The sequence below is a fragment of the Rhagoletis zephyria genome, unplaced genomic scaffold (genome assembly GCF_001687245.7).
Source record: "Rhagoletis zephyria isolate East Lansing unplaced genomic scaffold, Rhagoletis_zephyria_1.1 Rzeph_scaffold_01896, whole genome shotgun sequence".
Taxonomy (NCBI): Eukaryota; Metazoa; Arthropoda; class Insecta; order Diptera; family Tephritidae; genus Rhagoletis; species Rhagoletis zephyria.
The window spans coordinates 47,882-63,857 of record NW_016158980.1 but is presented as its reverse complement, the minus strand read 5'-3'; the positions used below and the strand labels follow the sequence as shown (position 1 = coordinate 63,857).

The following is a 15,976-nucleotide window of genomic DNA, read 5'->3' as shown; positions in this document are numbered from 1 at the left end:
TAAAATCTGAAAAGTGTCAAAATGACAGAGCGTAAGAAAAATGCGCTTACTAAAAGAGAATAACAGGAAAAGTAAAGGAACGTAAAAAACCAAATTTTTAGTCCAAAGAATGGCAACAACAAAACTAACGTCAAATAAGAATGGAAATGTATGTACAAAACACATTCACACAAACACAAGCACAATAAACACTTACTATATCAATTATTTTTTGCCTCCTTCCAATTTCAATTCACTTTTTTTACTTTTATTATTATTATTCTCACTTTTTGCGTATTCCGTATTATTCTCACTATTTGCGTATTTTAATTTNCTAAAACGTAAAAACCAATATATCTCTAAAACCAATTATGCTGGGGATCTGAAACTTAGCACTGATGCATATATTGCAAATGCATTGGGAAAGGGGGCGTGGCTCCTTCCTTCCATACAAACTGAACTTCTCATATAGCTTATCTCTGGAACTGCTTACGCTAACGTCCTAAAATTCTACACAGCTACATATGTTATCAATATCGTAGTTATGGCGAAAAGTGGTAATTATTGGAAAGGCTGGATCGATATACATTTACGTAAACGCGCAAGTATCATTCGATTGGGAACCATTTTCTCCTAGATTTCTAAATTCCATTGAACTATTGTAACTTTGCCTTTAATTTTCAGTAAGGTAAAATTTATGTGAAAATTGTGAGGAATTTTTTTTAATTTTTCACAAAGAATGGAGCTTTGCTTTTTTCGCTATAAACTGTCCTATCCTATTTGCATAAAATGATAGCTGAATAGAGTTCCGTCAGATTGTCGGCGGTTATCTTACATATATATCGTGGTGTAATGAACTGAAGATGGCGTATTCCCGAAACCGCTACTTTGGTTTTGCCGACTTTGACGTTTATGGCAATACGTAAACAAACTGTTTGTTTAGAAACAAGTGCAAACGTATTGTGTACTTTCAAGTGAAAAATCGAAGTAATTCGTGCGTTCTATAGTAAAAAACGATTTATTTCTAATAAAAACTTTATCAAAATGTCGTGGCGTGTGTTGAATTGCAGCAGGCGTAGGGGTAAAGCCCCCAAATGCAGTTTTTTTAGTTTCCCCGAGACCTCGCCTTGGCCGGAAAGTGGGTAGAGTTCTGCCGGCAGGAGAAGCCATACAATTTAGACACCAGCAAGAGTGGTTGTATATTTTTTGTTAACATTGTGCTTAATTTGCTATGTTCAAAGATGGCTTGAGAAATTGTTGAATCGTGAAGAAAACACGTTTTCTCACTGCAAATTCACAACTGTCAACTCATTGTTCTTCGCCATATTCTTTGTTTGCCCGTTGCCACAAATGTCATTCTGCGAGAATGCGCAATCTTGTATTCTATCGTTCTTGCTTTATTTGTGTTTTTCTTGTGTCCTTTAAGGGTGAGTAACTCAGCAAATTTATAGGAGTAGACTCAATGACTCCAACTCACTTTAGGGAGTCAGTTCATTCAACTAACTCATTTAACTCTTTGTATATTACACTCATTCGTATCGTAGACTCGTTTTGAGGCATAAGTGCGGTAAAGCGGCCGTTGCCATAAAACAAAAATTAAAAGTGGGCGTGGTCAGCTCCCTCCTACCGATTTGAAAGGTCTAATTTTTTTTCTGCAATTTAAAAGGGTCGGTTCAAGGGCGAGCGTAATTTTCAGTATTTCCAAAAGCTTATATTTGTACGTAAGAATGTGTTTGGATATCGACTAATAAACAGCAATAAAATCGTTTCCAAAATTTTTCTTTAAAATTTTGTGTTGCTACAATCTTTTGTGTACGTAAATGAGTTTTTGGAAAAGTGGTCACACTAACTATGCCGGCTTTTCATTGCGGTTGGGTGTGCTGACCAATCAGCGATTTTTTTGTGCTTGTTCTTGTACCTTCATTTTCGTAGACTAGTGCCTTCCTAATGTTAGGGGGGTCAGCATTCCCATTGACCTTTGAAAAATACATACTTCCCATACTTAAAAATTATACCCAACTGAAATTTGTTACACGTATATGTATAATAGACTGATTAAAAAAAAAAAAACGATTTTTCGAAATTAGTGTGCGATGCATCAAAATCTTTGAAAGCATCAAGAAAAAACATGATTTTGAAAATTTGAGAGAAATCGGTGGTCGTTTAGGGGTTGCTCAACGCGATTTTCAATTTTTACCTAGTCGCGCACCTGAAATGCATCTTCGTTAAAAAATATCGTCTATTTATCACAAATATTGAGCTAAATGTCTGAAATTACGCACATACCATTGTTAAAGACCATGAAATCGACTAATGTAAGATTTTGCTAAAAAAAAATTTTCATGTTAATAAATAATTAATGGCTAACTAGCGAAAATTAGTTAGTCGATAACTAATGATCCCAATAACTTTTTGAGCTGAAAATTGAGAAGAACCTATAGCACACCTTCAGAAAGTATAATACAACAATCGTACTCATAATTTGTTAGAGTTAAACAACTTTTTTAACTTTTGGGGCTATGTGGGTGGGTTAAGATCTGTCCAATTAACGTTTAATAACGGCTAACACTGTAACATGAAATACTGAAGGGAATAACACAAAGCAACCCGGATGGGACGATCACATTGAAATGAAAAAAATAAAATAAAAAAAGAACAGGAGTTAGTTCAAAACGATTAAAGCGATCAAAAGAAAATTTTGTACGTGCTACTTTTTTCAGAAGATGTGGCTGGTCGGAAAGGAAAGTGGATCTATTCCAAGGAGTAAATTACCCTCCAATACTCAAGTCCGGGACTTAAGGTTGATAGCCGTCAAAGTTCAAACTTACTTGACACCTCACCGCCTGGAACTTCGGTCCAGAATATATCCGCTACCTCTACGACTATGCTGGCGGGAAGGCAAGAAAATGATAGGACTTTGCCAGGAAGTACCGGTTTTGATGAAGGCACTGCAGAAGATAGAAGTTGACGTCCTAATGGCGGAGCGCCTGCAGGAGATTCATGGGTAGGGGTGCTTCATCAGCTCTTACGTACTTTGCAATAGGAAATGAGAGCTGAAATGAGACCAATGCGAGAAAATATGAACGAATTAAGTGCAGTGGTAACTGCATCTCAAACCGCACCCAATGGCTCTAGGGACTTTACTTCTATCGGACGCAATCCGGCACAAGCCACTCTGAATAACCGACCAAATTTTACCACTAATATTGTCATTAAACCACAGGTATCCTATGACGGCACGGGTAGNTATGAACGAATTAAGTGCAGTGGTAACTGCATCTCAAACCGCACCCAATGGCCCTAGGGACTTTACTTCTATCGGACGCAATCCGGCACAAGCCACTCTGAATAACCGACCAAATTTCACCACTAATATTGTCATTAAACCACAGGTATCCTATGACGGCACGGGTAGCGTCTCGGACTTTTTCTTCAAACTAAACACGTTGTGTGAGCGCACAAAATGTACAGATGAGTAGTTGATAGCAAACTTCCACCTTTTTTTGTCAAGGCGAGCTGAGGAATGTTATTGGTTGTTTACTAGGCAAAATCCAGATGCGACTTATCCCTTTTTCTGTTATTCCATCAGGCGGGAACTCGGCACCTTAAAAAGTGGCCATGAGATCATGATGGAGATCTCAATGCGTCGTCAGAAGGCTAATGAATCGTATGATACGTTTCATACAGATATATTAGCCCTGACTGAAGATTGAAGAGGAATGTCAACAGCAGCCTGAAGTTGACGCCTTTTAATGCTGGTGCGCAAACCCTACATGGCCTACGTAACGTTGCTAGGAAAGGCGAATAGATCCCTAAGCAAACCAGGAGCTTGGTACCGAACTATTCAGGATGGCATATCAACGAAACCATGGCTATCACACCGGATGAATGTGCAGGAGGAGTGGATGGATAAATAGACCCACAAGTGGAAACGTTAAATTTCCAGATTACTAGGAAACCGGATTACTCAGGAATATAATGCNTCGTACTCATAATTTGTTAGAGTTAAACAACTTTTTTAACTTTTGGGGCTATGTGGGTGGGTTAAGATCTGTCCAATTAACGTTTAATAACGGCTAACACTGTAACATGAAATACTGAAGGGAATAACACAAAGCAACCCGGATGGGACGATCACATTGAAATGAAAAAAATAAAATAAAAAAAGAACAGGAGTTAGTTCAAAACGATTAAAGCGATCAAAAGAAAATTTTGTACGTGCTACTTTTTTCAGAAGATGTGGCTGGTCGGAAAGGAAAGTGGATCTATTCCAAGGAGTAAATTACCCTCCAATACTCAAGTCCGGGACTTAAGGTTGATAGCCGTCAAAGTTCAAACTTACTTGACACCTCACCGCCTGGAACTTCGGTCCAGAATATATCCGCTACCTCTACGACTATGCTGGCGGGAAGGCAAGAAAATGATAGGACTTTGCCAGGAAGTACCGGTTTTGATGAAGGCACTGCAGAAGATAGAAGTTGACGTCCTAATGGCGGAGCGCCTGCAGGAGATTCATGGGTAGGGGTGCTTCATCAGCTCTTACGTACTTTGCAATAGGAAATGAGAGCTGAAATGAGACCAATGCGAGAAAATATGAACGAATTAAGTGCAGTGGTAACTGCATCTCAAACCGCACCCAATGGCTCTAGGGACTTTACTTCTATCGGACGCAATCCGGCACAAGCCACTCTGAATAACCGACCAAATTTCACCACTAATATTGTCATTAAACCACAGGTATCCTATGACGGCACGGGTAGCGTCTCGGACTTTTTCTTCAAACTAAACACGTTGTGTGAGCGCACAAAATGTACAGATGAGTAATTGATAGCAAACTTCCACCTTTTTTTGTCAAGGCGAGCTGAGGAATGTTATTGGTTGTTTACTAGGCAAAATCCAGATGCGACTTATCCCTTTTTCTGTTATTCCATCAGGCGGGAACTCGGCACCTTAAAAAGTGGCCATGAGATCATGATGGAGATCTCAATGCGTCGTCAGAAGGCTAATGAATCGTATGATACGTTTCATACAGATATATTAGCCCTGACTGAAGATTGAAGAGGAATGTCAACAGCAGCCTGAAGTTGACGCCTTTTAATGCTGGTGCGCAAACCCTACATGGCCTACGTAACGTTGCTAGGAAAGGCGAATAGATCCCTAAGCAAACCAGGAGCTTGGTACCGAACTATTCAGGATGGCATATCAACGAAACCATGGCTATCACACCGGATGAATGTGCAGGAGGAGTGGATGGATAAATAGACCCACAAGTGGAAACGTTAAATTTCCAGATTACTAGGAAACCGGATTACTCAGGAATATAATGCTGGAACTGTGACAAGATAGGACACTCATACATCTTTTGCGAGGAAGCGATTCGGAACGTGCTCGGCTTCAAGTGTGGACAGAAGGGGTGGTCACGCCAATATGCCCCAGAGATCATCGACGATAGGGAAACGGGAACCCGAGCGAGAAGGCAATCGGGGATTCTAGTTCGGCATCTTAGCCCCCGAAGCAGGGAGTAAAGGAGCAGCAGCCTCCTATACTAAACAAAAAAAAGCCAGTACCAGCCAGAACTTTTCGTTTTCATGAAGATGCCAGTAGTTCGGAGAGTAGTACCAGTCCCTCGAGGGTTCATGGCCAATCCCCTGCAGATTCGAATTCTTAGGCCTTCACGTAGGGATGTCGCATGCCAGACTCAAAGAGAAAAGGATTATAAACGGATAAGGGCGGATATTTTCGAAAAACCAAAACTTGAAGTTTCCGAAAATATTGTAGTGGAAGAAAAGTTATTCTAGCCGAGCATATATGCGAAAACTTTTGCAAAGTACAAAAATTCTTATAACGCCAGACGATTGACTGCTAGCAAAGATTAAAATACGCGATAGTTTCGTTGTTAATTTATTGGATTCCGGAGCAAACGTCTTCATTCTTGAAAGCGGATGTGAAGAATTCCTAAAAAGAATCAATTTAAGATATCATCCTTTGCGCGCGTTTGTTTACAGAGTTGGTGGAAATCAACAGAAAATACTCTGCTCGTTACCTTTACCGGTCACTTTTAAAAACATTACGAGGACTATTCGCTTTTACCTTGTACCTTCATTAATCCAAGAGGCATACCTGGGAGTTGATTTCGGGAAGGCATTTGCTTTAGCTTCCGATGTATTTCTAACCGTTTCATGTTTAGACTTCTCTAAAGGAAGATGAGCCAAACTTCCATCAGCTCACACCACATCAGAAGATAACATTGCAAGAAGCTGTTCAGGAGTTTCCCACGTTCGAAAAGCTAGGACTAGGTCAAACCCGTTTAGTGACGCACCATATAGATACGGGTAGTGCAGTGCCAAGTAAAAGTAAGAACTTTCTTCTTTCACCACCGAGGCAGGCGGAAGACTATAGCGAAATTGAAAGGCTACTTAAGATGGGAGTGATTCGAGGAATCGAATTTACCATGGTGTAATCCAGTGGTACTAGTCCGGAAACAAAGTGAGGCTGTGCNCTGACTGAAGATTGAAGAGGAATGTCAATAGCAGCCTGAAGTTGACGCCTTTTAATGCTGGTGCGCAAACCCTACATGGCCTACGTAACGTTGCTAGGAAAGGCGAATAGATCCCTAAGCAAACCAGGAGCTTGGTACCGAACTATTCAGGATGGCATGTCAACGAAACCATGGCTATCACACCGGATGAATGTGCAGGAGGAGTGGATGGATAAATAGACCCACAAGTGGAAACGTTAAATTTCCAGATTACTAGGAAACCGGATTACTCAGGAATATAATGCTGGAACTGTGACAAGATAGGACACTCATACATCTTTTGCGAGGAAGCGATTCGGAACGTGCTCGGCTTCAAGTGTGGACAGAAGGGGTGGTCACGCCAATATGCCCCAGAGATCATCGACGATAGGGAAACGGGAACCCGAGCGAGAAGGCAATCGGGGATTCTAGTTCGGCATCTTAGCCCCCGAAGCAGGGAGTAAAGGAGCAGCAGCCTCCTATACTAAACAAAAAAAAGCCAGTACCAGCCAGAACTTTTCGTTTTCATGAAGATGCCAGTAGTTCGGAGAGTAGTACCAGTCCCTCGAGGGTTCACGGCCAATCCCCTGCAGATTCGAATTCTTAGGCCTTCACGTAGGGATGTCGCATGCCAGACTCAAAGAGAAAAGGATTATAAACGGATAAGGGCGGATATTTTCGAAAAACCAAAACTTGAAGTTTCCGAAAATATTGTAGTGGAAGAAAAGTTATTCTAGCCGAGCATATATGCGAAAACTTTTGCAAAGTACAAAAATTCTTATAACGCCAGACGATTGACTGCTAGCAAAGATTAAAATACGCGATAGTTTCGTTGTTAATTTATTGGATTCCGGAGCAAACGTCTTCATTCTTGAAAGCGGATGTGAAGAATTCCTAAAAAGAATCAATTTAAGATATCATCCTTTGCGCGCGTTTGTTTACAGAGTTGGTGGAAATCAACAGAAAATACTCTGCTCGTTACCTTTACCGGTCACTTTTAAAAACATTACGAGGACTATTCGCTTTTACCTTGTACCTTCATTAATCCAAGAGGCATACCTGGGAGTTGATTTCGGGAAGGCATTTGCTTTAGCTTCCGATGTATTTCTAACCGTTTCATGTTTAGACTTCTCTAAAGGAAGATGAGCCAAACTTCCATCAGCTCACACCACATCAGAAGATAACATTGCAAGAAGCTGTTCAGGAGTTTCCCACGTTCGAAAAGCTAGGACTAGGTCAAACCCGTTTAGTGACGCACCATATAGATACGGGTAGTGCAGTGCCAAGTAAAAGTAAGAACTTTCTTCTTTCACCACCGAGGCAGGCGGAAGACTATAGCGAAATTGAAAGGCTACTTAAGATGGGAGTGATTCGAGGAATCGAATTTACCATGGTGTAATCCAGTGGTACTAGTCCGGAAACAAAGTGAGGCTGTGCATAGATTCCAGTAAGGTGAACGCGGTCATTAAGAAGGACTCGTATCCGTTGCCCCATACTAATGGGCTGTTGAGCAGGTTAAAGGATACATACTTAATAAGTGGTATTGATTTGAAGGATGCTTTCTTCCAAATCGAATTAACGGAATCGCCTAAGGAAAATATGACATTTGCGGTTCCAGGAAAGCCATTGTACCACTTTAAAGTAATGCCCTTTGGCCTGTGCAACGGACCCTTCACGATTACGGGAGAACGTCTTCGTCTATCTGGATGATCTGGTGGTGTGCAGCTCTAACTTTGAAGAACACTTGGAATTGCTCAGGGAAGTGCAAGTGAACCCAGGCAAGATTGTTGCGATTAAAGATTTTCCGTTTCCAAATCTCCTCGTCAGGTTCGTAGGTTTATATGAATGGCAAATTGGTACAGGGCGTTTATTACCAATTTTGCAGATTTGGCGGGTCCACTGACAGATTGCCTTCGAAAGTCACCTTGTCCATTTAAATTAACTCCTGAGGCAGTCGAAGCATTAAGAAAGCTTAAAGTTGCACTCTGTTCAGCGCCTGTCCTGTCACAACCAGATTTTTCTAAGGAATTCGTGATCCAATGTGATGCATTCAAAATAGGAGTAGGACATGTGTTATTCCAGCTCGGTGAGGAAGGGGCATAGCTTTCGTATCAAAGAAGCTGAATAATGCTTAGCGGAATTATATGGTCACCGAGCTGGAATGCCTCGCCGCAATAGTTAGCGTCAAGCGTTTTAGACTATACATTGAAGGACTGCCTTTTCGAATAATTACTGACCATTCAAGTCTCAAGTGGCTAATGACACAAAAAGACTTGAGCGGCAGGCTGGCAAGATGGTCGCTTCTATTGCGAAGATAAAACTTTAGGATAGAGCATCGCAAATGTTCTTTGAATATTGTGCCAGACACCCTTTTGCGTTTTGACGTAGACGAACACTCTTCTACCCCACCTCTAGAAATTGACTTAGCATCACCGGAGTTCGACGGCGTAAAGTACTCGGAGTTTCGTGAAACAATTGAAACCAATCACGAAGTGCTACCCGATCTACGCATAGTCGACAAGAGAGTTTACAAAAGAGTGATGTTCAGAAGAGGTGTGGAAGAGGAAGGAGATTCGCTCTGGCGTTTGCGGTTACCGGAAGGGCTGATGGAGCTCGCAATCAAATGCTCACACGATTCCAATGCTGGTTACCATGGAGGTTGGCAGAAGACTTTAGAGCGTGTGCGGCAGAAATATTTATTTAGAATTTTTTAACAAAAATTCCGAAAAAATCCAAAAACGTACTCTTTTCAAAAGTATTTTCGGTACTTTTGCAGGCCTAATCCGCGGTTCATCCACTTTTCGTCGCGTTTTCGGATTAATTTTCGGATTTTTTTCTGGCTGGGCTGTTCTCGTAACAAGCGCAGCAGCTTCGCGCATGTGTATTTGTTACTTATTCTTTGGAAATTCACAATCACACTGTGAAAGAGCGAATCAATACGATTTTGGAGGCAGTAGAAAACGAACTTATATAAAGGTTGAAAACTTGTGGTTTTTTTAGTTTGAAACTTGACCAAAGTACCGACGTAGTGCGACTTAGGGCTGGTTTCTCCAGCTCAACTTAACTTAGTTTAGCCATTTTTTTTAGACCTAGTCAAGAATAAGCTGGGTAAAACTTAGGCTAACTTCTGATTTAAGTCCAAAAATTGCTAAACTAAGTACAGTTGAGTTGGAGAAACCAGGACTCGAATCGTAACATCCGTTCACGGATCGAAAACGATACGAAAGAAAATTACGTGATACGTCAGGCAGTATACGCTGAATGGAACAAAAAGTACCTTCACGTATGTCTTAATCCGAAAAATATGTTTTTACGTGACGAGTAGTACGATATCGAATGTGACGGTTCGAGCCCAGCCCTTAATTTTCTTATCGTGTTAGTGAGGTATGTACCCATTCGCAGTGAAAATCGAAGCAGAACTTTTGATGAGCGAAGTACTTGAGACTTACACCACCAGCGACGAAACTTTTAAAGCTATCGACAAATTTTTGCCGAAAAATGGTTTGAAATGGAGCAAGTGTGCGGATATTTGCAGTGGTTGGAAAAACGATAGAATCGATGTCTAGGATGAAGCAAGAGACAGAAAACTTCCCGAGAAGTTACTGTATGATCCCTCCGTATTCCTTGGCGAATAGGAAGATGCCGCCACTAGATTTAAAACGCGTATTAGATGACGCTGCGAAGTTAACAGAGGCCTGCGAAATTAAAAAAACATCTTTGGTTTTACCTAGCACGTCGAGATTTTTTCTTATTGGTGGCATGTATATGTATTTTAGAATTTCTAGCAGTTTGCATGAAAACCCCATAAATAAACAAAGTAAATCAGAAAAACGTATGTAACTTCGAAGTTAACGCTTAGAAAATTGATAACTGCAGGTTTCATTAGCAGTTTAAATGGAAAATGATTTTTTATTTCCTGTCAATTTCCTGTCAATGTAACTTGAAAGGTTTAGAAAAAACCTTTGTCGAATATTTTCCCAACATTAACTCTGAGGATGTCTACAGCTGGAGAACAAACCCGTTTTCATGTGACCCGAAAAATAAACCTCCTGATATGACAAATCAAGTTTTTGAAAACCTTCTAGACGTCAGTGAACACAGCACTTTGAATATTAAATACTACGAAGGGAGCCAAGAGAGTTCTGGATGCAAGTGTTTGTAGAAAACACTGCTGTTGGCAAGATTGCATTAAAAATACTTGTGACTTTTAATTTTACACATATGTGAGACTGCATTTGAAACAAATGCTTACATAAACTAGTAATTTTTAAGCAAAAAGCAAAACCCACTTCAATTCTCATATAAAAGTTCAAGATTATCGTTAATCTGTTCATGATCCAATGATCGGATTTAAGCCAAATTAGAATGGGACCACCTGTGGGGTAGTGCTATAACATACATTAAAAAAATTAATAATAATAAAAAATATTCCGACGAATTGATACCCGTCTCCTTTTTGTGAAGTCGGTTAGAAACAAATACAAGCAAGCTTTCAGCGTCAAATGATTTCAGGGTAAAATTGTCAAAGCTCCCAATAAACTTAAAGGAAATAATGAAATTATCAAAACAGTTTCAGTCCTCACATTACTGCTAAAGGAGTATAAAGTTTGCATTGTGTTTTCTTGTTTGGGTAGGCATCTGAAGAGTAGGGCAGCCGCCACAAGCTAGCAGACATTCCCGAACACATACGAAGGAACCTTGAGCAAGCGAAAGACAGAGCACGAACACAACAAACGTACGAGGGTTGTGAATTACCGAGAAGGATAGGAAGTATTCCGGAAGAACTTCGCTCTTAGCAATTTTAAGCAAGCATAAATGCTATATTCTTGTCTAAATACATCAAGCGTCATGTCCTGCGAAAGGTAGGCAATGCTTTGTACGACTTAGAGGACTTGAATGGCAAACCGATCGGTAAGTTCCATGCATCTGACATCCGGCCGTGACACTGTCATTAGTCATGAAGAGCGATCAGAAAGCAAAGCTATTTTTTCCAATTTAATAATCACGTTTTTTCTAAAATTTTTATATACAGGTTTTTCCAATATTAAACTTAGCAATGGGGTGAAACCTTGACCGCCTGCGGACTGCCCGGGGTCCAACTTTACATGACTTTTCCTCGAAGCTAAGTCATGTAGAGGTGTAGCTCGCTCTCAGTATATCCAGTAAACAAACTTAACTATTTTTTTCACCAAATTTGGTCCCCATAAAGACTAATGTGCAAGCAACGCTTTTTTTGGCAATAAGGGTGTTGTACAGCAATTCAGTGTGGTGAAAATTGTTTTAGCACTGGATAAATGCATAGAAAAATATTTCAGTGCGCTTGAACATCTCAGGTTTAAACGAAATATAAATGTATTAAGATTATTTATTTTATTATTACGTACCCATTTTTTTATTTTATTGTGTCGAAGCCGTTGCTCAAATATTTGTAATTTAGTATTTTAGTTAATTGTGAAATATGTATATTGAAAGCACAAACTAAATTATGGGAGCGATTTATTCACATGGAATTGGAAACAGGGCTGATGATATGCTATAAATAAATTTTGAATCTGCGAAAATATCTTTTCAGCATATGAATATACTTCTTAACTTTTTCTCGAAATATCGTGGCTTGGATGAACAATTTCCGTAAGCGCCATTTTGACAGTTTTTAGTTAAAGATGCAGTAATATATTTTAAAATAAGATATTTCTAATTTTTGTTAACACTTTTTTGAATATCTTCTTTAGTTTCCGAGCAATTGGAGATGTTTTCGGTAATTTGGTACATATTACGTTAGTAATGCTGTCGTAAACTTGTAGGCGTTGTTATATTGTATTACCAATATTTATTAAAAAGATATATTAACGCTTAAATTACAAGTAAATGTCTACAATCTATGGTTTAATTAAAATGCCCTTTTACGTAGAATTTTTTCACACCAGTCCGTCTGGATCCACAGTCGGCAGAAGAGAGAGCAAGGCGAACAAACGATAGGCGCAAGGTTGCATTTTAGCTTGCTATAAAATAGCGCCTTTGGCGTTGCTACAATACTCCCCCCAGACTTCTACAGAGCGTAGCGAGATGGAAGTCTGACCGTTCGCCCAACCCTTGTCCTCTTTTCAGGGGTGTCTTGCGACGTTGTTGTCGAATTGGTAGGTTGACTTTTTTGAGGATAATTCGCCTCGGATGTTGGAACTGGAAGGAGGTCTCTTCAGATAATTTATCTATGAATGCAGGTTTGATGCGGTCGATGGAAATCGTAACCGATTTGTCGTTTATCCTGGTTACATATGTTTTAGCAGTGCGCTTCTCAACTTCATATGGGCCATCATACGGTGGTGTTAGTGCCGGTACGGTAGTTTACGGACGAAAACGTGCGTAGCTGTTGCCAGTCCGGGTGCCATGAAAAGCTTCCGTTTTGCCTTGTGGGATGTGTCTGTGGGTTGTAGCTCGTGCATGTTTTTAATCAACTGCTGGACGAATTCAGATTGTACTGCTTGTGTGCGTGGCTCACACATGTCCCCTGGAAGTCTGAGTGATGTGCCATAAACTAGTTGAGCAGGGGTCGCCTTGATGTCCTCTTTGTATACTGACCGGAGGCCTAACAAGATTATCGGTAGTTGGCATGACCAATTTGAAGAATCACTGCACATAATCGCCGTCTTCAATGTTCTATGGAACCTCTCTATCATCCCATTTCCTTGAGGGTGATACGCAGTTGTTCGCAAGTGTTGAATACCAAGCACACGGGATAATTCTCGAAAAAGTGTCGATTCGAATTGCCGGCCTTGGTCTGTAGATATTCTGAGCGGTACCCCAAAATGTTTTATCCACCCGTTCAACAATGCTAAGGCGACTGTATCAGCGTTGATGTCTTCTAGTGGGATTGCTTCTGGCCACCTGGAAAAACGATCTATTATAGTTAAGCAATACCTAAAACCATTCGATGGAGGTAGGGGGCCGATTAAGTCTATAGTTATGTGGTCGAACCTTTGTGATGGTAGGCTGTATCTTTCGAGAGGTGAGACTACATGTCCATTCACTTTTGAACGTTGACATTGTATGCAATGTGAAACAAATTTACCGATCTCTGTGTCCATGTTTTCCCATACAAAGTGTTGTTTAACCAATCGCGCTGTGGCTTTTCTACCAGGGTGAGCTAAATTATGGAATTTTGCAATGGCTGCTTGTCGCTGCTCTGGTGGTTCATATGGACGTGCTACGGATACGTCACACATGATAGGTGTATCAGTTGTAGGTATTTTGATGAGCTTAAACTGGAGTGAGGTGTTGTCTGAGTTCAAAAGTTGTTTCAGTTCTTCACACGAAGATTGCTGTTTGGCTATGTCCTCGTATTTGATGACGTCTCGAGTGGCAATGTTGAGAGCGTTTATACGTGAGAGTGTGTCTGCGGTGATAATTTTCTCTCCTTCAATATATATTATTCTTGTTGAAAATTGTCCAATTAGGTCGAGGTGGCGAATTTGTCGCGGAGATAAACTCTCCTGGTGAAATCTCTTCCTTCTAGGAGATGCCTGAAATGTTTAATGGCACTATATATCGCAAGTAACTCTCGATCGTAAGTGCTATAATTTGTTTGGGCAACTGAAATTTTTTTTTTAAAAAATGCTCGTTTTCGACGATTTGGTGAATTATTGCCCCCATTGCGCTGTCACTTGCGTCCGTGCATAAAATAATGTTTGCTGATGGGATTGGGTGTGCTAGGAGCGAAGCGTTTGCTAAATCTTCTTTGCATTTTTGAAAATGGTAAGTGGTATCTTTGCTCCATTTTATTAGTGTTTTGTCGTTTTTCTTGTTGCCTACTATCAGTGCGTTGAGATGTTGTTAGTGCTCTATAGCGCGTGGAATGAAACGTCTGTTAAAATTTAGCATGGCTAAAAATCGTTTCAGTTCATACGCGTGCTTTGGTAAAGGGAAATTGTGTACGGCCTCCACTTTTGCTGGTGTTGGGTCAATACCTTTGGAGGTAACGAAGTGACCCAAAAACTCAATTTGCTTTGCGCAGAAGGCGCACTTCGATGCGTTGATGGTAAGACGATGTTGTCGGAGTCGATCAAAAATTAAACGCTAGTGTTTTGAATGTTCTTGTTCCGAAACTGACGCGACGAGAATGTCATCAACATAGCAAAAACAAAAATCTAGACCGCGGAGTGCTTCGTGCATGTACCGTTGAAAGGTCTGTGCTGCGTTTCGGAGGCCAAAGGGCATGCGCAGGAATTCATAAAGTCCGAACGGCGTAGTGACGGCTGTCTTAGGCACGTCTGCTTTAGCGACCGGTATTTGATAATACCCACGATATAAATCGATTTTTGAAAATATTGACTTACAGTGTAGGTAGCAAGTAAAATCCTGAATATGTGGTAGTGGGTAACGATCGGGTAGAGTTTGCGCGTTCAGGTCCCTGTAATCTCCGCAACGGCGCCAGGTGTTATCGGGTTGGCGTACTACGTGTAGAGGCGAGGCGTAAGGGCTCTATGATGGCCTGCAGACGCCCAATTTCATCAGGTATTGAAACTCATCTCTGATGGTTTGGTACTTCTCTGGTGTTAACATCCTTGGTTTTGAAAATGTAGGTGGACCTTCCGTTTCGATGAAGTGCTGAACGTTGTTGCTTATGCTGTCTTCAAATGTTTTATTAATTTGAGTGATGTCTTTTAATTCGCGTATTAATGCGGAGTATTTGCTATTAATATCGTAGGTTGTGATTGCGTATTGTTGCACGTTATCTGCTTCTACGGCTCGACTTTTTAACTGCGTTTGGGCGTCTATGATTTTGGAGTTGCGCATGTCTACTTTGAGGTTAAATTAGCTTAAAAAATCGGCCCCAAGTATATTGTACCTGGTGTCAGCTGCGACGAAATCCCATTCAAAAGGTTCCAAGTTCCAAACGTTTTGATTTGGGTGTTGTTCGCTGCGAACAATTTAGGTGTTGACTTATTTGGAGATGTATGACTTGCGCTGGGTGTGCTAACAATCGATATGTCGGCACCTGTATCGATCAAAAATCGTTTATTTGATTTACGGTCGTAAATGAAAAGTCTATTGTTCAACATTGTGCTATATTGGCTGTTGCAGCGTGGGTTGGAGGATGTATCAACGAACGTAGCTGCGGGCGCTGTTGACTTACTCAGTGTTTTGCCGTTTTGAAATTGCATGGTGTTTCGCATTTTTGTGCTTTATATCCGAAACGTCTGTGGTACCAACAATTTTTTTTCTGCATACCTTCTGATGAGTGACCTGTCTCACCCCTACGACTATGTGAGCGAGGCCTGCTGCTCCGGCGTCGCCTGTTGCCCAATTCGATTCTGGCAAGCGCTCGCTCGATGCGTGACATTCTAGTTTCCATTGAGGAATTGTCATTTAGTTTGGTTGTTGGGGTAGTTTGCTCTTGTTGGCTACGAACTGTAACGGCGTTTGTCGAATTGGCTCGTACAACATCTATTATTTCGTCGGCGATTGATGCCAGCTGCTCCA

General features: G+C 40.8%; 1 protein-coding gene across 1 annotated transcript; it reads right to left on the bottom strand.

The window, feature by feature from the left end:
- Window positions 1-14,974: 14,974 nt before the first annotated feature.
- LOC108365502 (uncharacterized) lies at window positions 14,975-15,669 on the bottom strand. Its single transcript, XM_017619543.1, has 2 exons — window positions 15,342-15,669; window positions 14,975-15,291 (listed from the first exon to the last, which is right to left on the bottom strand). Exons 1-2 carry the CDS (start codon window positions 15,667-15,669, stop codon window positions 14,975-14,977), a joined length of 645 nt encoding a protein of 214 aa, XP_017475032.1.
- Window positions 15,670-15,976: the final 307 nt, after the last annotated feature.